Source organism: Sciurus carolinensis, chromosome 12 (assembly GCF_902686445.1).
Source record: "Sciurus carolinensis chromosome 12, mSciCar1.2, whole genome shotgun sequence".
Taxonomy (NCBI): domain Eukaryota; kingdom Metazoa; phylum Chordata; class Mammalia; order Rodentia; family Sciuridae; genus Sciurus; species Sciurus carolinensis.
The window spans coordinates 89,973,330-90,000,639 of record NC_062224.1 but is presented as its reverse complement, the minus strand read 5'-3'; the positions used below and the strand labels follow the sequence as shown (position 1 = coordinate 90,000,639).

At 37.4% G+C, this 27,310-nt stretch overlaps 1 protein-coding gene across 1 annotated transcript in view; it reads left to right on the top strand.

The window, feature by feature from the left end:
- Positions 1-23,820, top strand: part of LOC124961425 (complement factor H-related protein 5-like) — a 74,702-nt gene extending 50,882 nt beyond the window's left edge. Inside the window, 5 exon segments of the mRNA XM_047519982.1 lie at positions 3,385-3,485; positions 4,202-4,273; positions 9,922-10,104; positions 16,188-16,666; positions 23,518-23,820. Of these exon segments, the coding sequence (XP_047375938.1) occupies positions 3,385-3,485; positions 4,202-4,273; positions 9,922-10,104; positions 16,188-16,666; positions 23,518-23,820 (1,138 nt within the window).
- The last annotated feature ends 3,490 nt before the right edge of the window (positions 23,821-27,310 follow it).

Below are 27,310 nucleotides of genomic sequence, written 5' to 3'. Positions count from 1 at the left end.
AACTTCTTTATCAATTACTTAATATCAAAAATTACTGTAAATTAATAACAGTAATTGCAGCATAATCTGAAATCTATGGAATAGAACAAATGCAGAGATATTGATAGCATTAAAACATACATTAGAAAACAAAGAACAAAATAAAAGAAATATATAATCTAGAAATCAGAAAAGAAGACACCTAAGGAAAATAGGAAAATAAACATGAAAATACATTGAAAGATATGTCAAAATATTTAATAATAGAAATAAGAAAATAAGCAAAAACAAAAACCTTGGAGTAAATAATAATCATGAATCAAGTTTGTTTAGTAAAATATGTCCATGAGCTGTTAACAGCATAACAAACACTTGAAAAGATTTACAGTATTTTCCAGTGTACGCTTTTCTTTCTCTTTGCCTCTTTTTTAAATTTCAGATCAAGGTATTTTATTAACAGCTACTACAAACAATAATATGGCTCAATTATTTTATCAAGTCATTAATCTACATATGAAAATCCATAGTTCATTCAATCTTTTGTAAGATTCAATGGAAAAGAATATTTCACATGTAACAATAACAAAAAATATATTAACATTCATCAATGAAAATGTGAGATTTATTAAAAATTAAAATTAAAATACCACTGAAGCAAATAATATAACTTTTCTTCAACTAGAAGGACCATATTAACTTGTAAATTAATTTTTAAATTTAAGAAAATCTCAATGAAAGCTTAATAGTTTAAAGCTCTATCACCTGATGCTAAATTTAGTGGAGAAAAAATAAACATAAGTGGGACCAGAACTAAAACACATTAAGGCATTTTTAAAAGCCTAAATAATTTAAGAGTATCATACTGGCCTATGAGCAAAACAAATGCCCAGATGTAAGTACACTCTGATTCATATAGAAATTGAATGTATAAAGAGGTCATCATCTCAAATTACTGGGAAAAAGAAGTAGTCAATAAATGTTATAGGGATAAGTAAAGTAATATCCCTGCCTTACCTCATATACAATGATAAATTTCAAATAAACCAAAGATATTTTTACATAACACAACCATTAATTAATAATAAGAAAACTCAAAAAACTTTTTGACATAACTGGAGATAGCAAGATCTAACTTTTCATGATTCAGAATCCCCAAGTCAAAAATTATTTCACTGGTACTTTTTGTTACATAAAAATCATTTTTTTATGGATAGAAGCATCATAAACAAACTTTTTTAAGAAGGCGACTAAGGGAGATATTTACAGCTCATATCACAAAGAGTTATCCTTCCTAACATGTAAATCGACAAAATCATAACCCTTTCAAAACATAGAAAAAGGAAATAAAATTTGCTAGCAATAAATAAGATAGTTAACTTCACATATTCTTCTCACTTTCAGAAATCAAATAGACTACAACAATAATTCTGGGTGACTTTAATACACTGTGGTCAGAATGTATGAGAAAATACTTTCCCCTCCAGATTTCTATTACTAGAGTATGTTAGCTAACTTTGGATTTTTGTCAATGGAGAGAGAGAAAACAGTCTTTCATCTGAAGTTTTAATTTACATTTCTCTCTCCCTCTTTTTTTTTTTTTTTTTGTAGTGCCAGGGATTGAACCCAGGGCCTTGTGCAAGCAAGGCAAGCACTCTACCAACTGAGCTGTGTTCCCAGTGCTATATTTCTCTTTTTCGTGAGTGAAGTTAACTCTTTTGTTGCTTATTAATAGCAGATCTTATTTCCTTTTTCTATGTTTTGAAAGGGTTATGATTTTTGTCAACTTACATGCATAAGACTTTTAATGAAGTAAAAAACACAGTAGAATAGAGAAAGCAAGCTTAAGGAATCAGAGGTTCAATTACTTCCAGATTTTACACAGAGCCCTTCCCCATTCAAATGGAATGTAGTTCATTTTCACATTATAAACCATCTAGATGCATCTGAGGTATTTTCATTTTATAGGAACTCAGATATAAGTTTGAGAGGGGTCTTTTATACCCTATTAATTTTGTAACTACAGTTAAATTGTGTAGTCATTAAACTGGGTGTGTACCATCAATTTATATACCCCTAGGTATTGGGGTTTCTGCCATGTCCTATGTGGATGAGGAAAGAATTAACTGCTGGAGGACAATGTTGGCTGTAAATCGATCAATTATCCATAAGTTTATCTAACCAATAAACACACAAGAGCCAGCACTCTTTTTGAATAATTGGGGGCATAAGGAAACTGGCCATACCAGATCTGGCCTCTAACAACATGGAGTAGCCCAACTCTCCTATTTATAGTCACACAGGTAAAGGGGCCAGGACTGGGAAGGGCTTCTTCTATGATGAACCGGATGTGGTGGAGTTAGGGGAGTCAATTTGTTCAGGAATACTATCATATAACCAGACCAGGAACCACTCCCACACAGGGCCCCACACTCCTATGGCTGTCAGTTCCTGGGAGTCAGGCCTCAATATCCCATGGCTTAACCACATCTGATTCTCCTAGATAAGGATGACTTCCCACACCTAGGTGGTGTAGGTGTGCCTCTAAATGGTAGGTTCAGGAGGGCTGAAACTTGAAATAACACCCTGTAAATCATTTGTAAACATATTTAATGATCTAGAGGCAATACAATAGTGATTGTTAACTGTCAGGGGCGGGCTCTGAGGGCCCCAGAGCCGCACCGTGGCCTGATCTCTAAGATGACGCCTGGCAGCTTGCCAGACTTAGCTGCACTCATATACAAGTTTTAGGAAGTAACTCTGGGTTGGCTGTTGTACATGAGGCGATCCTGGTATCGGCTGGAGACTGTTCCTTGATAGGCTGACTTTCCTGGTAGTCTACTCTCTGATAGGCTGATGTTCTCAATATAAGTCTGAGACTTGCAGAATAAACCCCTTTTGGCTCCTGTGATCAAGAAGAGCGTACGTGTTGTGATTGTCCCCGTGGGCGGTGGGTGATCATAGTTAACTATCTGCAAATTTTTCCTCTGGCTAATCAACTTCTGTTGGTAGATTATTTCAGAAGGGTCTTAATCCAGTCCCAATACATTTGTTCATGCATATTTCTAAAAAGAACTTCATTGCATACTTTATTTAATACTTGTTATTTAAAGTGTATCATTCAGCTAAGATTATCTAAAGATTACAAATAATAAGTTTCTTGTAAATAAGGAAGTTTGCTTAAAAAGAAGGAATGGGTAAAATGATAAGGAGGAGCATAAAAATAGGTAATACTAAACTACTATATGAATTGAAAAGTATAACATAAATAAACATGCAACATAATTACATCATCATTTATGATACAGGACTATTGAATTTTCTATTTTTGAAATATATTTTAAATATATTCAAATTATTATTTTTTTATTTAAGGTATCTATTTTAACATTTTCTAGATGAGTAAAGACACTCCTGCCCACCTCCACCTCAGATTCCCAGTGCTGAAGACATGACAACCACAGTGAAATATCAGGATGGAGAAAAAGTATCTGTTCTTTGCAAGAAAATTATCTTCATAATCATTTGCATAATCATACATTTACATAAAGTAAATGTATTTACATAGAGTAAATGTATGATTATGCAAATGGTATGCTGTTACTCCATGTACAAACAGAAACAACATGTATCCCATTTGTTTACAATAAAAATTAATTTAAAAAAATAAATAAATAAAATAATGTACAATCCCCCCCAAAAAATTAACAATGTATCAATAAAGGTAACCAAGTCATGGTATCTATGACCTGATTAGAAAGCATGCTCTGGTGATCTACTATCTTTAGGCCCAATGACTTGTATAAGATCTATTGATGAATGCTTGAATTTTGGGATACAACAAAAGAAGTTGGAACTTTCTTTGGGGTCATTATAGAAAGAAGGATATACAAGATTAGTCTAGCAAGTCAACCTCAGAATCACCAGAGAGAGAGCCATAGTAAGCCAAGAAAAGAGAGATTTGAGGAAATTAAGGGTATTCATAGGTGAGGGAAAAGAAAGAGTACAGCTAACATCTGTCAATATTATTTATTTAATGGAAATTACAATAAATTGCAAAGGTTAATGTCCATGTACATAGAATACTCTTATTTATGTTTATGGACTGTGTGAAATATTTAGGCTCTCTAATCTCATCTGAAGATACAGATGATGGCCTGGTCATTTGTGAGCAGGTCCATGGGATATGGACCTGTAAAGGTAAAGGATTGGGGGGGGGAAGAATATTATCTGATTCAGGGAGCAGAAGAAATCGTGTGCAAAAATGGAAGATGGCTGTGAATACCACGCTATGTTGGCCAGTAGTGTGCAGCTTGCTTTATAACATGCTTTAAATTGAAGTTAATAATCCCCTTTGCTTTATGTAAATGAAAAAGATGAAGACCTTTTTCTCCATCACACTGTATCCTGAAACTGTAAGTTATGATTCAGGTACATAAATCAGTGACCAGCTTTCATTTCTGTCATCAAAATTGGACAACACGTTGCGATATTATGTAAATAGCAGATAAATTTTCTCTTTATGACTATTTTTCATATACTAAAGTAGGCACAAATTAAGGGGGATAGTGGACAAGAGGATAGCATAGATATTGTGGTGATGTAACTCAATAGTATTTGATTTTAGTTTTCATTTAGATGTTTTATTTATGTTTCACCCTTTGATTCCTATTTCTCACATAGCAAAATTTCCATGTGCTCAACCACCTGGATTAGACCATGGAACCATTAGTCCATCTAGATTTTCAGAAGAATGGAAAGAAATAAATGAATCCAGATATTATGCACATGGCACTAATTTGAATTATATTTGTGAAGATGGTTTTACAACCTCTGAGGTTGATGGGATAACATGCCACATGGGCAAATGGAGTTCTCCACCTCAGTGTGTATGTGAGGACTATATGAAAACTTGAATCCTGATCTGAGATTACACATAATTAAATAATTGAGAGTACAATCAATGAAAAATCATATGCTGTAGTCAACCTCAGAGGACAGAATAATAGAGATTATCATATTATTTAATTATTTATATATATGTTACCATTAAAATTCTTTTGCATTATTGAACCAATCTAATATTTTTTTGGGGGGGTTCATTATGGAGTCACTTTTTACTTTGGCATTTCTTTTGTAAAAAATGTAATGTATAGTGAATTTAAATTTATGTTCTAGAGTTTCCTTTGCAACTATGTTTTAAAATATTTTAAAAATGCTTTTCTTACAGTGTTTCTTCTGATGTCTCATAATATTTGATAATTTATTTAATGTTATTAATTTTGAGGATGTTTCCATTTATCACTTATGGTTGGTTAGAGAAACTTGGCCATTTTTTATTTCAGTTTCTTGCTCCTGTTTTTATAGTTTGAGCGATGGACAGAATGAGAAAGGTGAACTTAGGAAGCCTTTGTGCACATTCTCTGTGACTTCATAGTAGCTTCTCTGTTATTATTATTATTTCTTTTCAAAAACAGTGATATATCAAAATTGACATATAAAATTTTATTTCTGAGTTAGTAAAACATGGATTCATTCTTTCATTATTTTATTCATTAGGACTTCCTTCTGAATCTCCACCTTCCATTTTAAATGGTTTTGTGTCTCATGAGTTAGACAGTTACCCATATGGAAAAGAAGTTACTTTCAATTGTTCAGAAGGTTTTGGAATTGATGGACCTGCATTTATAAAATGTTTAGGAGGAAAATGGTCCTACCCACCAGAATGCATAAGTAGAGCATATTTAGTTATATAATATATGTGTCAGATACCCTAATTCAAAGAATAAGTGGTACAAATAAGAAAATAAGCTGTAATTCTAGAACTTTACAAGGTACCTGATGTTTCTTGAGTCTGGTAGAGAATTATGGCGTAGTAATTAAAAAAAAAATTTGACACTATGAGGCAAAATACTTCATTTTCACATCATTTTGTGTGAACATTTGACATCCTCTGATGTACATTCTCAGACCTCTTATCTCTGGAGAAACTGTCCCTTACTCATCAATCTCATCATTATGTAATCTACTCTCAGTTCATCAGTAATCTCACTAAAATACATACTTTCTAAAGCTTTGGAATAATTTTTGTAAGTAATTCACATTTGCAGAAGCCAAAAGTGGACACACATAACACATGTGGCAAGTGCAGGCAGAAAATTATTTGAATGTAAAAATCTAGGCTTAAACATTAGAACTACTAATATTTCTTCAAGCATCATTCCTGTCTTATACTTTTGATAAATTTAGAACAATTCAATTGAAGTCAAAACTGATCCTATTTGCCAAGTTGTGAGAAGTATATTATGTGGTATTCATTGATTCTATAGGTAGCTAAGTCTAAGTATTATTTTAGAATATTACTATTAGAGACAACATATAATGAACAAATACATATTTTTTTTCTCTCAGGAACAGATTGTTTTAATTTACCCAACTTTGATGGTGCCACACTCATAGGACTGAGGAAGGAATCATATAAGTCAGGAGATCAAGTAGTTACAAATGTCCAACATTTTACCAATTGGATGGGTCCAATACTGTGACATGTATTAATGGCAAATGGATAGGAAAGCCGATGTGCAAAGGTACTTTGATGGCATTGTAAATTTATTTATTAGTCTTTTATGAAGTATTAAATTTTTCATAGCATCCTTCAAAATGAGCATAGGTTAATATTTAGGGCAAGACAAAATACGCTTAATTTTAAAAATGAAAGTTTGCAATTGAATATACTATAGTTAATCACATAGCCCTGTGGCTCTCAAGGTGTGTTCCCTGGACAAGCAGCATCAACATTTTTGAACAAATTTTTATGAATCCCAATAAAAATTCCTGAGCTCATTTTAGACCTCCTGGAAAAAATAATCTTGAGGTGTGATCTTAAAAAATATTTATCAGGGCTGGGGATATAGACCCTGGGTTCAATCACCAGCACTGCAAACAAACAAACAAACAAAAATTTATCAAGTTCTCCAAAGGATTTCATATACACCTCAGTTTGGAACCATTGCAATAGTCTGTTATTACTATACATGCACCTAAAACTCTGAGGAATTGTTCTACTCAACCCAGTAGGTAATGTCCAGGAACTTTCATTCTCAGTGGCTTTCAAGGAGTTAAAATATCTATCAGTGTTCTAGTGAAGGATAGGGAAGAGATTTAAGGGCATGAAAGGTTAGCTCTGACAAAAAAATATTGCTCTCTCTTTTTTTCCTCATATTACATGTGAATTCATTGAAATCAGAAAAGTTCTTCATGTCAAAGCATGTATTTATTTTCAATCCTGCTTAAAATGTATTTGGAATCTTATTGATTGATTGGTTACTCAAAATGAGTGCTAGGTAGAGATACTTTCTTTTCTTTCTATTTAGATACTTCCTGTGTGAATCCACCCAGAGTGGAAAATGCTAATATATTATCAAACCAGATGTGTAGGTTTCCATCTGGTGATAGAGTACATTATGAATGCATCAAACCTTTTGAAATATTTGGGGAAGTAGAAGTGATGTGTCTAAATAGAACCTGGGCAGAGCCACCTTAGTGCAAAGGTAGAATGTCATATTCCTAATTTTGCTTTGCTTGAAGATATAGTATGAGTAAAATGTGTTGATAAAAATAAAGTGAAGTATTTCTTTTAGAATATATTTTTTAAATGCAAATAAAATGATATTGCTAGAAATTTAATTTTTGTCCAAGTGAACTAAGAAATATCATGTAGTTTTTTCAAGACATATTTAACTGAATTAATAGAACAATTACAATCTGAGAAAATTCCTCATTAAGCATTTAGATACTCAGTACATTTTGAAAACTCCGAGAGATCCCCTTCGAGAAGTAGAAAACAGGGCATTGAAGACTGATCATAGAATATGATATACATTTGGGCATTCTCAGTATATAGAAAATATTTGAAGGTATGTCACTGAGACCAGTCAGGGAATCACGATATTTATAAAATAAGTCAGTGATTTGGTCATTGGCACCTAATGTTTAGTATTCAGGAAATAAGGGAAACACATAATGGATATATTATATCATCCATTTGTACTTTTAAAAATTAATTTTTCCTAATTTACTTTCTCTTCCTTGACTTTGACTCTCCTTTTGGTAACAGTGAACTCAGTTTTTGAGTGAGGTCTCATTTATGTATCTATCTTGCCCTTCTTGCTCTTTTCTCCTGGTATATTTACACCATTTATTTTTAAAATAATTATTGAAATGTTGGGGTGTTGTGTCTTGTTTTGTTTTATTTATTTTCTCTGTTTCTCATTCCTGTTTCTGAACTCTTCTCTTCCTTTGGGGGAGTATTTTTAAAGAATTTAATTTTGATTTATCTTCCTATTTTTGTGTGTATCTTTCTGATAGATTCCCCCACCACCATTCTTTTTAAAATTGTTGTTTTAGGTATTACAGTATATACATAATATATTTTCAGCTTATCACTGGACTGGTATTGACATTTTATTTTGCCATCAAAATGTGGGAACCTTCCCTCCGTTTAAGTCCATTTGCCCTTTAGTGTCTCCTCTATATACACTGACCACTATTATCAAATACTATAATTTTCCTTCAGACATTAAACACAATGAACGAACCGATGAGGAAAATGCCTATTATATTATATATTTTTCCTTTTATCAGTTACAGTGTTCTTTTCTCTCTCCTGAAGACTCAATCTTCTTCGGTCATCTTTTCATTTCTATATGAAGAATTTTTTCAGTTAGACTTTAAGGATAACTCCTGGAGACAGATTCTCTTGATCTTTTCTGTAAAAGGATGCCTTTATTTATGATTTTATTCTCAAGCACAATGTCACTGCATATAGAGGTGGAGGTTGACATCTTTCTTCTTTCACTTCCTTGTGGCCTCCCTGGCCATGACTGAGAAGCCCACTGTCATTTAATATTAGTCACCTATAGGTAATGTGGATTTTCTACCTTGCAGTTTTCAAGAATTTTTCCTTTATCTTCAAACAGATTCATTATGATATGTATTAACATGAGACTACACATCTTCTTGATTATCTACTTTTGTGCCTCGTGCCCAAGTTGTGAAATTGTTTTATTGCACTTATTTCTTCCCTCTTTCTGGGCCTCCAATGTTTTCTTTTCTTCTCAAGGTCTCTGAAGTTCAATTCATTGATAAATTTTCAGTCTATCTTCTCTTGGTCTTGCAAGACTGCTCCATCTCTTGTCCTTAGGTTAAAGGAATGAGGCTCCTCATGAGATTTTCCTTATTTATCTCTACCTGATATCATTCCTGGGATCAGCCTTTTCCAGTGCTCCATCTAGAATACACAAAAGCCCTAAAGTGAACTCATATAGCAAACTATTTTCCATTCCTTGAGTTCTGAAGTTCCTAGTCAGAATGAATTCTCTGTACCTTCCAGAGTCTTCTTATATTGGTCTTTAAATTTTTTTATATCCAAGATTATAAATTATGCTTAGCAAAAGGAATATGTAAGAATGATTTTTACTCATCTTGTCCAAATCAGGAAGAAAATATTTCCCTTTTATCTTCTACAAATTTGCACTTTTGAATTTTTCCAAAAAGGTTTTTTTTTCTTATGTATTGTAAAGGAAAATCAAAAAGAAATCAGTAGGGACACAATAAACACTGCATCATGTCATATATAAGAACAAGAAACTTTGTTAGTTTGTCTTTGCTATCTCACCATGAAGCATTTATTCCAGACACATTTTTCATACCTGATCACTGCGAAATGGACACATTTTTTGATGGTTTATTTGTGCCTGCAGTGAGATGAAAGGAAGAGTTTAAAAATGTAACCCTCATTTTCTGTGATTAAGATTTTTTCAAGCGATCACTTGTTACCAGAAATGATAAAGTATTGATGCTGTAGATAGTGATATGTTTGTGCTGGCTTTAAATTTATCCTGTATTTTGATTTGTTCTTTCCATAAATGAAATGGTATTTTTCAGATTCCACAGGAAAATGTGGTTCTCCTTCCCCTGTTGAAAACGGAGACCTCACTTCATTCCCGACATCAGTATATTCTCCAGGATCATCGGTTGAATATCAGTGCCAGTCTTTGTATCAACTTCAGGGTAGCAAGACAATAGTGTGTAGAGCTGGAGAGTGGTCAGAATCACCCAAATGTTTACGTAAGTACTTTAGTGTTCTCACGGGTCCTGGGAAAATCAGAGCCTTGAATATGATACTTTGCTGTGTTCAATAGAACATTCACACGTTAAAGAAGATATATTCTGTGGAATGCTTCTCTACTAAATATTAATATGTGAGGAAATAAATATTAATAAGTTATTTTTTTATTTTAAAATAGTTAATACAATTATATGTATTCTAGATACACAACAGGAGGTCTTCTAAAACTATATTTTAAATTTTTATTAGCCTGTATTAGTTGCCCATATTAATGGGGGTCATTGTGATATTTTCAATATGCATACACCCTGCTTAATCATATCCATCCTCCATCTACCCACCTTACCACTCGCAGAATTCTCAACATCTATTGGTAACTATTCTAGTTTCAGGTCACCCTTTTTAATATTCCACATATGAAAGATAATGTATGGGGCTTATCTTTCTGTGTCTGCTCCATTTCACTTAACATAATATTCTCCAGTTCTATCCATTTCACTATAAATGACAAGATTTAATTCTTTATGGTTAAATAATATTTCCTTGTTTAACTATCCCACATTATCTTTATCTTATCCGTGGATCAACACATTCTCATTCAACATCTTAGCTATTGTGAATAACACAGCAATAAACATGGGCATGCAAATATCCCTTTGGTATGCTGATTGATGTTTTCTTTGGATATGTGCCCAGAAGCAGGATAGCTGGATGGTATGGCAGATCTAATTTTAGGGTTTTGAGAAACCTTCTGTTCTCCATAATGATTGTACTGATTTAAATTCCCACCAAGTGTGCATTTTCCCTCCACATCCTCACCAACATTTGTTAATTTCAGGGTTTATTTTTAATAATACACATTCTAACTGGGGTTATATAATACCTCAATGTAATTTTTATTTTCATTTCCCTGATGGCTAATGATATTGAGCATTTCTTTATGTATTTTTGACCATTTGTATTTCTTCTTTGAGATATCACAGATCATTTGCCCAAAATTTTATTGGATTACTTGTTTTTAGTTTTTTGATGTCTTTAAACACATATTCTAGATATTAACCCTTTGTCAGAAGCATAGATGGCAAGTGTTTTTTTTTTTTTTTCATTTCCATGGCTTGTTTCATTCTGTTGTTTTTTTTAGTTGTACAGAAGTGTTTCTATTTAATATATAGAATTTTTGCTCCTGTGCTTTTGTTATCTCTCCATAAAATTGCTGCTTAAACCAATTTATTATTTCTCCATTGTTTTCTACTAGTAATTTTAGAGTTTTTAGATATTATATTTAAGCCTATGATATGTTTTGAATTTAATTTTGTACATGCAAGGTGGAGTGAAGATTTAATCATCTGTATATGGATATCCATTTTTACCAGCATCATTTATTGAAGAGGTGGTTCTTTAGACAATGTTTTCCTTCTTTCTTTTTGGAAACTTTGTTAAGAATCAGTACTTAGGGATGCAGGCATTTATCTATCTATCTATATCTATCTATCAGTCTATCTATGTATCTATCTATCTATCAAGAGAGTCTCTATACTGTACCATTGGTCTAGTCGTCTGTTTTTGTGCAAATACTATGGTGTTTTGGTTATTATGGCTCTGTAGTATGTCTTGAAATCAGGTATTGTGATGCTTACAGCATTGTTTATTTTTTTTCCCCTCAAGATTTCTATACTTATTCAGGGTCTTTTGTAATTCCATAGGAATTTTAGAAGGAAATATATAACTATAAATGCCAACATGAATTAGATCTCAAATAAATAACAAAGCTTCAAACTTTATACCTCAGAGAACTAGAAAATGAAGAAGTAACTAAACTAAAGATATTATAAGGGAGGAAATAAAAAGTATTCAAAAAAGGAAGAATATCAACTAAGAAAACAATATTAAGCATCAACAAAGATAAGAGTTGATATTTGAACCAATAAACAAAATTGATAGAAGTTTACATAGAGAAATATGAAAGTAAATAAATTCAAAATGAAGAAGAAACATTTCAGCTAATGACAAAAAATAAAATGTACTATGAATCTACTGTGCACAATTATACCAACAACTTGGATCACCTAGAAGAAATGAACGTATTTGTAGACACTTGCAACCTACCAGGACTGAATCATAAATACAAAATTCTCAAGAGACTAATATGAACAAGGAGTTTGAATTAGTTTTTAAAAAATCTTTTATGAAAGAAAAATCCCAGGATCTGATAACTTTACTGGTAAGTTTTCCAAAACATTTAAAAATTAATGTGACCTGAAAGAACCCAACTAACGTAACTATAAAGCTCTAATAAAAAAGATTATCATGAATCCTTTTCATCTCCCTCCAAAAACTGAGGACTACTAGTCACTTCCAAATTCATTTATGAGGCCAACATTATCTGGACACCAAAGCCACACAAGTATATTATGAGAAAATAATAAACTAATATACCTGATAAATATCCCTGGTGAATAGAGAAGCAAAACTGTCAATATAAGATGAATTCAACAGAACATTTAAGGACTCATAAGACTTGCTCATCTGTGATTTATTTCTTGGACTCAAAGATGGTTCAATAAATACCAGTCATTAAATACTCTACATTATATTAACAGAAAAAATGAAAAAATCATTATTATCTGAATCAATGGAAAAAAGCAACATCATTTACAAAAATAATATTTAAAAAATTGGACACAGGAGGAGTTCCTTCAAGACAATAAAGGGCATAAACAAGTTGAAAAATCCTAATCCAAATATCCAAAATCTGAAATTCTAAAACTTCCTAAACTTTCTAGATAACAAAGCCAAAAGTGGAAAATTCCAAACCATGATATTTTGTCCAATGCACAATATCAGTTTAGGTATACATACAATTATCTTTGGAATATATTTATGTAGTGAATATGTAACAAATTAAATTTTGTGTTTAGGCTCAGGAATTACCCCAATGTATCATTCTGTATATATAAATACTTCAAAATAAAAAAAAAATGTGGCCCTAAGCATTTGGAATTAGGGATATTCAAATTGCATTAGCAGTCTACAATTGATATCATACTAATTGTAAGAAGGTAAATACACCTTAAAGCACATCTGGAGAGGCTGATGAGTGTTGCTCCATTATACAAAAAAAGGTGTGGTATTAGAGGTCAAAGTCAGTAACCAGCATCCTTTGCAGGGTGTCCTGAGCCTGTCCACTGAAACCATTCTGCTCTCCAAAAACTCTTGGTTTGTGATGGGAGGGGAGGCTTTCAAGATCTCTAAAATGTCTTCAGGACCTTTTATCCACTGGTGGTCATTTCTATTCATATGAAACTCAATACAACAGTCACCCTATCACACACTTGCTTTCCTTGACTGGAAATTCTCCTTTATTTCCTGCCACACAGCAATGCTGAGAAGTTTTCAACTATTCAGGCCCTTTTCCCCTCTTAATTATAAATTCTATCTTTGAGTTATATATGCACTCTCATTTCTTGTAAGCAAATAAATGTAGCCTTAATACTTTGCAGGTTAGAAATACCTTGCTAGATATCCCAGTCTACCTGTTCTAAATTCTGCATTGCACAAAGACTTAGGACATGGACAGAATGCATCCAAGTCCCTTCCAACTTTATAACAGGGATACTCTTTTATAATTAAATTTTTTTTCAAAATGATATGGATATGTAAATTAATTTCCAATTCAACATGAGTGAAAATTATAATATGTTTCTGAAGAAAACAATGCCTTAGGTGCATTAATGCAAGATTGATTTCCAAATCAAGCACCTGCAGCTCCTCTGGGCCAGACCACATCCGGATTAAGAAATTCTACTCAGGTCAAAGTGACAAAAAAGGTACTGCCCATTAGCAGCCAAGTCAGGTGATGCAGTCTCTGAAATACATATCACATTTATTAACTCATTAATCAAATTTCCCCAACCTTCATCCCTCCTAATTTCCCCAGTTTCTGGTTAGTGCCATTCCATTTTCAGCTTCTATGATATCAACTTTAAAAATTCATATGCAAATGAGATCATGTAAACTATCTTTCTATGCATGCCATACTCTGCTTCACCTAATGATCACCAATTCCCTTCTTCTAGTCACAACTGAGAGAATTTCATTCTTTTTTAAGATTAGATTACATTTTGTTGGGTTTTCACTATACAGAAACAATAAATGATGAAATAATATGTTCAACTCTGTTTAAATATACAATGTATATAAGTATTAAGCACTACTTGGTGCCCTATTATTATGTATAACCACTATGTTTTTCTGGGGCAGCTAAAAAATTAAACTTAAAAAATAAAATATGAAAGTGTAAAACAAAAGAGAATTAAGGAATCCTCCAAGAATTATGTACACCATTAAAGGAACATCTGTTTTAAAATTTCAGGATTTTTGAAGGTTAAAAGAAAGGAAAAGGCATAAAAAGGTAATTAATTAAATAATGACTAAAATGTATGTAAAGGTTATGTATGTAAGTACAGGAGGCTCAAAGACCCCAAATAAATCTGATGGAAAATGTCCTTACAGTGGCATATTGTTGTCAAAATATTAAATGATGAGAGGAAAGAATTCTAAAACTAGTAACAGAAAAGTATCAAGTTACATATATGGGAGGAGATTTCTCAGCCAGCACTTTACAGGTCAGGAAGGAATAGGAAGACATATTCAAAGGGAAGTATTCAAAGCAAGAATACTGTACCCCACAAGGCTATCCTACATAAATGAAGAAGAAATAGACTTTCCTAATTAAGCAAAACCTAAGGGAATTCAGTAACACCATATTGCCTTACAGAAGATCTCCTAAGGTAGTTCTACAACTGAAGTGAAAAAACACTAACTGCCCTCATACAAACATGAAAAAGTATGAAACCCACTAGAAGAACAAATACATGATATGGAGATGAATCAAATTTTTCAATACACAAAATCACAAAAAGACAGGATAGACAAGAGAGGAAGAAAATAACATAGGAACAACCAGAAGAAAATTAAATGTCAAGAATAAGGCTTTGCTTAAAAATAATAAATATAAACATTAAATTCTTCTCTTGAAAGATATAGAGAGAATGAATGGAAGAAAAAACAAGCCCGAATGACATACTGCCTACAAGAAACTCACTGTATCAGTAAATACACACTCAAAGCAAAAGAATGGGGGAAAAATAACCCAAGCAAACAGAAACTAAAAGGGAGTGGGAGTAACTATACTTACATCTGAGAGAATGTAAGTGATGGGAGGAGAAGCTTTCAAGATCTCTGAAATACCTTCAGGATCTTTTATCCACTGGTGGTCATTTCTATTCATATGAAACTCAATACAACAGTCACCCTATCACACACTTGCTTTCCTTGACTGGAAATTCTCCTTCATTTCCTGCCACACAGCAATGCTGAGAAGTTTTCAACTATTCAGGCCCTTTTCCCCTCTTAATTATAAATTCTATCTTTGAATTTTATTTGCACTCTCATTTCTTGTAAGCAAATAAATGTATCCTTAATACTTTGCAGCTTGTAAATACCTTGTTAGATATCCCACTGTACCTCTTCTAAATTCTGCATTGCACAAAGGGAGAAGGAACATTAAGACAAAAACTGTAAAAAGATACAAAGAAGATTGCTATATAATGATTAAGGAATCAATTCAGCAAGAAGATATAACAATTGCAAATGCATGTGCTCCTAAGTTTAGAATATACAACTTGATAATACAAGTACAACCAGACCACAAAAGAGAAACAGGAACAATATTGTAACAGCAGAAGACTTCAACACCTCATTTTCTTCAATGGGCAGATTATCCAGACAAAAGCAATAAGAAATAAAAGTTAAACTAAATTGTAGATTTAATGGCTCTAAAAGATTTTACAGAGCATTGCATCCAGTAGCTGCAGAACATGTATTGTTCTCAGCAGCACATGGAACATTCTCAATGACCCTGCGTCTCAGACATCAGGTGACATGTGGCCTTGTGCGCATGCGCACGCATGCCTGGCACCCGGAACAGTTCTGCTTCCGCTGAGCAAATCCTGCTCACACTGAAGGATTCAGCACATTTGTACTGAAGAAGTCGCCCTGCCCTTCCTGTGCTTACTCTGAGAACCTCTGCAGGCCCCGGAGGCCCTGAGCTCCTCACAGAGGACTGCAATGGACCCTCAGCCCTGCCCCCTTATGCGGCCCTGGCCTCGTTGCTCCTTTGAGGGCACCCTGGCGGCCCCGCCCTCGCTGGACACTGGCTTGGATGCCCACGAGGGTCCGCATGCTGCAGTGGAATGTTGGATGGGCCCGCGACCAACTGCCCACCACCCAAAGGCAAATGAACAGGCTGAAGAGGAATTCAAACTACCTTCGGCCTGGACGCGGGCAGCCCTTGTCCGAAATTCTCAGCTCAGATGCTGGGCCGGGTGTCAGGCGTCCAATGTCTGCCCTACGTCCCTGGTGACCGTTCTGTTTGCGGTGAAGCGGTGTACCCCTCATCTCCATGCCTTTGGGACTCTTTGGGGACACGTTGCTGGGGCCCATGGCCATAATGCAGTCAAAGGTGGCTGGAGATGTCAGAAACCCCACACTGAGCTCCAGGTAGGAAAGGTACTCAGGCGAGTGAAGTGGGGTGGTGTCGACCCTGGAGGCCGATCCTGGGGGACTATGAACGGTGCTGGGTGGCTAGCTGTCCCCAGAGCCAGTGCCAGGGCCTGCTGGCCCACCACCGTTTGTGACCAGAGCTGGTGTAGAGGTGAAGGGCACATGGAGAAGCAGGGCCACCTCTCCACTGCAACCCAGCACAGAGCAGACCCTCTCAACCCAGGCATCCTCAGCCAAGTCACCCATGGGAGTCACAGGTAGACTGAGTCTGGAGTAGCTGGAAGAGTACCCATTCACAGATCTGGTTAAAGTCTCTGGTTACTTGGCCATGTTATCTGTCAAGTGTTTGACACTGTACCTGGTCAGAAGTATATGCCTAATGTCTGGTTACTGTAACTCATCATGCTATCTATTTATTGTCTCTGTTTACTGTACCTGGACATGGTGACAGTCTAATGTGCAATGTGTGCTCTTTTTACAGGTGTGAATTCAGAAGAAAAGAGTTCCAAGTTCCCACAAACTTCCACCAAGGTGTCTAAGAAAATCCTATGAAGACTGGCAGTGCATAGCATGAAAAGAATTTGTGAGGAGAACCCCTAAGAGGGTGATGATGAGAAGCTCTGAGACTGAAAGTCAAGCCACATGGAGACCCCCAGAAGGTAGGATACCAGGAATCAGAATGTCTGCTGAGGAAAGGTCCATGTAATGTATCTTATTGTGATGTATCCTAGTATGTAGGCAATATCTCTGTTGGCTCTTCCTGGTCATGGTATCTGGCCTGACAACTCAGTTTACTGTACCTGGTCAAGTATCTGCTTAAAAACTCTGGTTACAGTATCTAGTGACAATATATGGGTAGAATTTTGTTTATTGTGTTTGGTCACAGGATCTGACTAATGTCTCAGGTCATTGTACCTTGTCAGAGTGACTAATTGTTATCTCTGTTTACTGTATATGGCCACAGTATATGGTTTTGTAATTGTTCACAGTATTTGACTAAAGTCTCTGGCTACCTTTCCTTGTCATCATATCTGGGTATCGTCTGTGTTTCCTCGAACTGGTCAAGGTCCCTTGCTAATGTTGCTGATTATTATAACTGGTCAGTATATCCAGCTAATGTTTCTGGTTATTATATCTGGTCATGGTATATAGCTAAGGTCTGTGATTATTGTGCTGGGTTATGGTATCTGACTAATGACTGTACAGATCAGGCATCAGGATACTGTTTCTATTTGATGCACCATGGGATCTGGCTAATGTCTCTGATTACTGTACCGTTTGATTGTATCTAGTTATTGTCTTAATTTACTGTACCTGGTCATAATATCAGGCTTAATTCTCTGGTTCTTGTACCTTGTTATTGAAGTTGTTAAAGTCTCTGATTCCTCTGTTTGGTCACAGTATTTGGTAATGACTCTTTTAACTATGTTTGGTCTTGGTATCTGATCAGTGTTCTGACTACTGTATTGTGTCATGGTATCTGTGTATTGTCTTGGTATACTCTACCTAACCTTGGTATCTGGTTAATGTCTCTGGTTACTAGTCACAGTATCTGGCTAATGTCTGTGGTTCACGTACCTGGTCACAGTAAGTGCATAATTTCTCTGGTTTATGTCCTTGATCATCAAATCTGGCAAAATTGAGTCTCTGGTTATTGTACCTTGTGAATGAGGTTGTAATGGTTTGGTTTCTGAACTTGTTGCTGTGTCTGGCTATTGTCTCTGGTTACTGTACCTGGTCACCTTATGTAGATAATGACTCTGGGGTTTACTATACCTAATGTATGTTCAGTTTTTTGTTGCTGTGACTAAAAGATTCTGAGCAGAATAATTATAGAGGAGGAAAAGTTTATGTGGGGGCTCATGGTTTCACTGGTCTGAAAGGCCATAGGAGGTCAGCTCCATTCCTCAGGGCTTGAGATGAGGCAGGACATCACAGTGGGCGAGGATGTTGGAAGGAAGCATCTCATATCTCCGTGATCATGAGCAAACAGAGAGAATCTCCAATCTCAAGATACAAAATCTATACCCCAAAGCCATGCCCCAATTCCATTCTCCTCCAGCCACACCCTATCCTGTTAGTTGCTGCTCAGTTATTTCACCAGGGAGTAAGTCACTGATCACGCTAAGGCTCTCACATCTCAATCTTGTCTCCTTTGAACCTTCTTGTATTGACTCACATATATATCTGGTCATAGTGTCTTATTACTACTATTGCTTACTGTAGCACCACATATAATTAGGATTTATCACTGGTTACTATACCTGGCCATGGTATCTGGCCAGTACCTCTTCTTATTGTAACGGGTTGAGTTATGAAGTGTTGCCTCTGCCTACTGTCCTTGGCCACAGAATGTTATAGTATCAGGTTATTGTGTCTGTTTAGTGTACCTGGAGCTGGTATGAGGGTTTTGTCTGTGTATACTGTATCTAGTCACAATATTAGGCTGAGGCCTATGGTTACTGTACTGTGTCACGGTATCTAGATATTATCTTTGCCTCCTCAACCTGGTCAGGGTATCTGGATGATATGTCTGGTTACAATACCTGCATATGATATCTGGCTGATGTCTCTGAGTATTCTACCTTGGCACAGTATCTGGATATTGTCTCTGTTTAGTCTACCTGGGAATGGTATCTATATTTTGTCTCTGGTCATTGTTCATGGTTATCTAATGTGGTTAATGTCTCTATTTCCTATACCTAGTCATGGTATCTGGGTAATGTCTCTGATAATTGTATCTTGTCACGGTATATGGTTACTGACTCATCATGGTATCTGGGTATTGTCTGTGTGCTGTACTTGATCAACATATCTAGGTATGTTTCTGTATAATGTACCTGGTCACCATCCCTAGCTAATGCCTCTGGTTACTGTTCCTAGTCATGGTACTTGCCTAATATCTGTGCTTATTGTCCCTGGTCATAGTCTCTGGTTAATGCCTCTGTTTATTGTAACATTGAAGTACAATGTATGAGGTACGATATATTGTCTTTGCTTGCTGTTACTACCTAGAGAATCTAGCTAAGTTCTCTCTTTAGTATATCTAGTTATGGTATCAGGGTATTGTCTCTTCTTTCTGTACCTGGTCATGGTATCTAACTAATATCTCTGATTACTGTATCTGATTCCAGTATTGGATTAATATCTCTGCTTACTGTATACAAATATCTGGATATTATTGCTGGTTACTATACCTTGTCACAGGGTCTGGAAAATGTCTCTGCATTCTGTACTGGGTCACAGTATCTGAATATGGTATCTATCTATTAAAATTGGTCACAATCCTGTCTCCTGGATAATGTCTCTCATTACTAAACCTGGTCCCAGTATCTGGCTAATGTCTCCTGTTGTTGTTCCTGGTCACAGTACCTGGGTTATTTGTCTAATTACTATATTAATGTATGTGGTACCTGTATCTGCTGTTGTCTGGTTTCCAAACCTGATGACTGAATCTGGGTATTATCTCTGGTTACAGTCACTGGTTTCTGTATCAGGCTAATGTCTCTCTTAATTTATCCAGTCACATTATCTGGGCATTATCTACCTGTTCACTGTATCAAGCCTCCTTACTGTATCTGTTCAAAGCATCTAGCTATTGTCTCTAGTTACTTTACTTGGTTACAGTTGCAAGTTCATGTCTCTGGTGAGTGTATGTGGTCACTATATCTGGGTTTTGTCTCTGTTTACTGTACTTGATAATGGTATTTGACAAATGTCTCTGGGTACAGCACCTGGTCATGTTATCTGGCTGTTTTGGTTTACTATACTCAGTCTGGTTATCTGACTAATACCTTTGGTTACCATACCTGGTACCACAATCTGCATAATTTCTGATTTGGCTACCTTCTCATGATTTCTGTCTGTTTTCTCTGGATACTGCACTCAGTTTCAGTAGCAGGCTATGGACTGTAGTGGCTGTACCTGGATATGATATCAAGCAATTGTCCGTGAATGCTGTAGTTGTTCATGGTATCTGACTCATGTTTGTAATTGCTATTCTTGGTCACAGAATTTGGGTACTACCACTGCTTACTGAATTTGGTAATGGTGTCTCGCTAAGGTCTTCAGATATTGTACCTATTCATGGTATTTGATATTTTCTCAGTATACTGTACCTGGTCAAGGTACCTGGGTAATGTCTTTGATTACTGTATTTGGTCAGAGTATTTGCATAATGATTCTGTTAAATGTGCCTTGTATCAGTATCTTTCTAATGTTTCTGATTACCATACCTGGTCACAGTAATTGCCTAATTTCTCTGGTTACCATACCTGATCATGGTATCTGGCTAATGCCTCATCTTACCATAACAGGTCAGAGTATCACAGTCTCTGCTTAGTATTCCTGGTTAAGTATCTGGCTAAGGTCTCTGTTTACTGTACATTGTCACAGTATTGGGTTATTGTCTGTTTACTTTACCTTGTCACTATATCAAAGAATTCTTTCTCTTTCCTTATCTGGTCGAAGTACCTGGCTAATGTCTCTAGTCAGACATTATCTAACTATTATTCTGATAACAGTATATACTCAGAATACTTGGATAATGTCCAGCTTGTGGATCAGGTCATGGTGTCTCTCTAACATCTACAATTACTCTACCTGATTGTAGAATGTGAATTTTGTCTCTTCTCACTCTACATGGACATGCAATCAAATTATTTTTTGTGATTACTGTTTCTGGTCATGGTACATATTTGTTATTTGTGGCCATGGTGTCTGGATGATATTTGTAGGTGCTGGTACATACATGGTTTGATGGTTAATCTGCGTTGTCAACTTGATGGGATTAAGAGATGCCTAAGATTCAAAGGCTTCTGTATGTCTCAGTGAAGTTGTTTCTAGGAATGATTGGCCTGTGGGGCAGCAGACTGAGGTAAAGAAACACACTGAGTGAGGGCAGCAAAGTCTAATAGGTTGGGAAATTGGATGGAGCAAACGTTGGAAGAACAAGAAAGCAACAACAGAAGCAAGCTCGATTCTTCTTGATAGGGTTCTTGTCTACTCTGTGATCACATGAGGACATCAGAATCTAGCTCCTTCATTTTTCCAAAGGAGACTGACCAGTAACGCTACAGGGAGTTTTCAGGCCTTTGTTCCAGGATAGGGATGACATCATTGATTTCTGTTGTTCTGAGACTCCAGTTTCATGGAATGAGCAGCTTCCCTCTCTTCACTCTCTAGCCTACAAATGGTCACTATGGAACTATCCAGATTCTAGATGTCTAAGCCAATCTAATAAATCACCTTTATATACATACATATGTCCTATTCCTTGTATTCCTCTAGAGAAGATTGATTGATACATCTGGCTAGTCTGTTTGGTTACTGATCATGGTATCTGGTTATTGTCTCTTTGTAATATTCCTGGTCACAGTATATGTGTAATGTCTTTGTTTAGTGCCTTGGTCACAGTATCTGGATAATATCTTTAGTTAGTGTATGAGATCACAGTATGTGGGTATTGTCTGTGTTTTCTGTATGTGAACACAGTAACTGTGTATGTTTCTGAGAATTGTACAAGGTCACAGTAGAGGATTACATTTCAGGTTACTGTACCATGTCACAATATCAGAGTAATGTTTTTGTTTACTGTCAATGATTATTTGTCCCTTATTGGTTTGGGCCTCTGGCAAGATAGAACAAGATGGCAGAAGGCATGTACTGTAGCAATGTTGTTTACCTCATTGTGGCCAGGAAGCAGAGATTAGGAGGTAGGAAAGAAGGGAGCCTGGGATAATGACAAAATGTACCCACAAGGCCATTCCCCCAATGATCTATATCCTCCAACCACGAGTACCTCGTGAAGTACCTACCCATCTAAATAGCCAATTGAGTGATAGATCCATTATCAGTCTCATAATCTATTTATGAGGTCAGACCCCTCTGATCTGGGATGGCATTGTGGAAAGGTACTCATGTGGACCCCCATGAGGGGCTTGAGGAAACTGGGCACTTGAGGAGGCTAGGCAGGCCATTTTGGTTTCAATGGGTCTGGGTTCCCTGGGAGTGTAGATGGATACATACTTGGTCAGAGTAGGCAACTAGTGTGCCATACCTCAGTGGGGATGATATGTCATATGGACACAGGGGGTGGAGGCTAACTGGGTTGTGGCCCAACCAGGACCTGAAATCCAGACACCCCAGCCTATGGAGCACAGGCTGTACCTGGGGCTGTAGGGTGGCACAGTACAGTGTGCTAGAAAGGGTAGAGAGAGAAATAATGAGCTAGGTGGGGCAGAAGCACTGGATCACAGCCCCATCTCCTCTCTCTTTCTCTATAGTCCCTTGAGCTCCCTTGGCTTGCCTGATTTGGTCATGATGTCTCTACCCTTTGAGTGTGGACATAGAAGTCACCAGTCATGGCTTGAGAGATCTCAAACACCCCCACCAGTCTACACGATGTGACCTACTGCTTCCTGGCCCCATCAGATGACCAGACTCTGTCTTCCTGGAACTGATTTGCTAGCTCCCACCCTCAGAAAGTGGAATATGTCCCCACCAGAAGTGACCCAGAATGGTGGGTTCACGGTGGGATCCCTGCACCTAACAGCCCCAGTGTTGACTCTCCATTCTGCGCCTGGAAAGGACCCCATCTCTAAATTCTTTCTCCTGGGGCAGTGGGTTCAAGGGTTCATGACCTCCCTAAGCAGCATTCTGAGGCAGTTGAACTATATGTGTGCCACAGGCTTAGTAAGTGCCTGTCCCCTGCATCTCAGGCATCACGTGACCTGTGGCCATGTGCACATGTGCACACATGCCTAGAACTTGAACCAGTTCTCTTTCTCCTGAGGAATTCCTGCTCAGAGTGGAGGATTCAGCACACTTCTACTCCATACATTCACCAGGACATCCCTGTGCTGACCATGATCACCTCTGCCAGCTCTGGAGGCCCTGAGCTCCACACAGAGGACCACACTGGACCCTGGGCCCTGCAACCAGTCCTGGCCCTGGCCTCACTACTCCTTGAGGGCACCCTGGTGACCCCACCTTTGCTAGAACCTGCCTTGCCTGCCCACGTGCTCAGAGTGTCTGTGAGCTGCAGTGGAATGTTGGATGGGCCCGAGAGCAACTGCTCAGCACCCGAAGGCACTGAACAGGCTGAAGAGGAGCTTCAAGCTCCCTTCAGTCTGGATGTGGTGCAGCCCTAGTGGGAAGTTCCCAACGGAGAAGCTGGGCACATTTTCAGGTGTCCATTGTCTGCCCTATGTCCCTGGTGACCATTCTGTTTGTGGTGCAGCGGTGTAGCCTGCATCTTCTGTCTTTGGTACCACTTGGGGACTTGTTGCTGGAATCCATGGCCATGATGTAGACCACGGTGACTGGAGATGTCAGAATCCCCACATTGAGCTCCAGGTAGGAAAGGCACCCACCAGTGAGGTGGGGTGGGGTCGGCCCTCTAGGACAAGCCTTAGGGACCAGGAAGGGTGCTGGGTGGCTAGCTGGCCCCACAGTCAGTGCCAGGTCTTGCTGGTCCCCCACTGATTGTGGCCAGAGCTGGTGTTGAGGTGAAGGGCACATGGAGAAGCAGGGCCACCACTCCACTGCAGCCCAGCACAGGGCAGACCCTCTCAACCCAGGCATCCTCAGCCAAGTCACCCATGGGAGTCACAGGTGGCCTGGGCCTGGATTAGCTGGAACAGTACCCATTCACAGAATATGGTAAATGTCTCTGGTTACTTGATCATATTATCTGTCCAGTGTTTGACACTGTACCTGGTCAGAAATATATGCCTAATGTCTGGTTACTCTAACTGGTCATGGTAACTAATTATTTTTTCTGTGTACTATACCTGAACACAGTAACTGTCTCATGTGTAATGTGTGCTCTTTCTACAGGTGTGAAATCAGAAGAAAAGAGTTCCAGTGTCCCACAAACTTTCACCAGGATGTCTACGAAAATCCTATGAAGACAGGCAGTACATAGCATGAAAGGAATCTTTGAGGAGAACCTAGAAGAGGGTGATGATGAGAAGCTCAGAGTGAACGTCAAGCCACAGTGGAGACCCCCAGAAGGTAGGATGCCAGGAATCAGAATGTCTGCTGAGGAAAGGTCCATGTAATGTGTCTTATTGTAATAGATCCTAGTATGTAGGCACTATCTCTGTTGACTCTTCCTGGTCATGGTATCTGGGTTGACACCTCAGTTTACTGTACCTGGTCAAGTATCTGCATAAAGACTCTGCCTACAGTATCTAATGACAATATATGGGTAGAATTTTGTTTATTGTGTTTGACACAGGATCTGTGTAATGTCTCAGGTTATTGTACCTTGTCAGAGTGACTAATTATTATCTCTGTTTACTGCATGTGGCCACAATATCTGGTTTTATAATTGTTGACAGTATTTGACTAAAGACTGGCTAATCTTCCTTGTCATCATATCTGGGTATTGTCTGTGTTTACTAGATCTAGTCAAAGTTCCTTGCTAATGTTGCTGATTATTATAATTGGTCAGAATATAAGTCAAATTGCATTTATTATGCATTAAATTAAAATTTAGTATCAAATTAAACTGTGGAAAAGTTTACAAATTAAAAAAAAAAAGAATATCTAGCTAATGTTTCTGGTTATTGTATCTGGTCATGTATATAGCTTAAGTCTGCGGTTATTGTAGGGGGTTATGGTATCTTACTCATGACTGTACGGATCAGGCATCAGGATGTTTTCTCTATTTGATGCACCATGGGATCTGGCTAATGTCTCTGGCTATTCTACCTCCTGACTGTATCTATGTATTTTCTCAGTTTACTGTACCTGGTCACAACGTCAGGCTTAATTCTCTGGTTATTGTACCTTGTCATAGAAGTTGTTAATGTCTCTGATCCCTCTATTTGGTCACAGTATCTGGGTAATGACTCTTTTAACTATGTCTGGTGTTGGTATCTGATCAATGTTCTGACTACTGTATTGTGTCATGGTATCTGGGTATTTTTTTGGTATACTCTACCTAGTTTTGGTATCTGGTTAATGTCTCTGATTACTAGTCACAGTATCTGGCTAATGTCTGTGGTTCATGTACCTGGTCACAGTAAGGGGATAATTTGTCAGGTTTATGTCCTTGATCACCACATCTGGCTGAATACAGTCCTTAGTTGTTATATCTTGTCAAGGAGTTTGCTAATGGCTTTGGTTTCTGATCTTGTGGCTGCTTCTGGCTAATGTCTCTGGTTACTGCACCTGGTTACCTTATGTAGATAATGACTCTGCTTACTATCCCTAATGTCTTGGTCAGTTTTTCAGGATGACACAATGACCACCAACTCTTTCTGAAACCCTCCCCCATGGTTCCAGTTCTGAGGCTTGTCCTATGAAATAATGATTGGTCACAGACCTTATTCAATGTGGACAGGGAGGATGATCTCTATTAATTGGCCAGATTGCAGTCATGAGATCTCTACCTCCCAGGTTCTTTGGGAGCAACTCACACTGTTTCCAGATGAGGATAATGTCATGCTTATGATCAGGGTTCATGGTGGACACGCTGTGTCCTCTGTGCTTCTTTTCCTGGCCTCTGCCCATTCATATCATCCTCCCACACACCACTATCTTCTGTTCACAGAGTAATTCACAGTAGCACTTCTGTTTCCTCACCCATTTCACTACCAAAAATATACTATGACATCCTGTGTGAAGGTTGGACTTGGCATTTGCTCCTGGCTTCTAGACCTGATCCTCAAGTGATGTTATAATCAATTATTTAGTCAATAAACATTCACTGAGCACCTGTTGTGTACAAGGCCCTCACTAATTGCTGGATGCTGGGACCATCAACAATGATGATGCTCCTGTCTCAAGGAAGTGAGACTCTAGGAAAGACAAAGGCAGAAAGGTGTCTCCACATGAAAAAAGTTAAATAGGGCAAATGGATCTGAGAGTGTCCAGTGGCATACAGGGAGCTGGGAAGAGACAGAACCCGTGAGGAAGTGACAAATGTAGGTCAGCGACAGGTCCTGTGGCCTTCAGAGGAGGAGTGTCCCATTCAGAGGGCAGCTACTGCAAAGCTCTTGATATTAGATCCACAGTGGATTCTCTGAAAAGAGTGTATATTCCACTCTTTGAGGGCTTTATAACCTTTGTCACAACTGCTCAAATTTGTCATTGTCATTCAAAGTCAGCACTGACAACATGGAAATGACCAGGTATGAATGTGCTCCTGTGGTACTTTGTAACTGGACACTGAATTGGGAAGTTCATCTGTTTTCACTTGTCCATAGTAGTTTTCTTCTTTTGATTATTTTTCATATGAAAATAGATGGAAGGCATGGAAAATACCAGCAGAAGGCCCCATTTGTCCCAGAAGGCTGTAGTGTGCACACATCTGTTTCCATAGGATTAGAAAGGCAGTGAAGGAGCAGGCAGTAGGGAGGAAAGCAGCTAGAGATGGGGTCAGAGAGAGAAAGAGAGGCCCACCCATTCAGATTTGGGGGTCATCTGGAGCTGTCTGGATTCCAACACCCCCTGGAAATGCTGGTCTTCAGTTTTAAAACCAATGGGGACTCTGGGCAGCAGATGCCACCCAGGTAGTCTTCCAGGTAATGATCTGCATCTGAGCCAGCAACTGGAGGATGCTTCCAGCTCATTCTAATGGTCACAGTGTTGCCTCTAGTGAATCCCTTTCCTTATCTGGGCTTCTGCTTC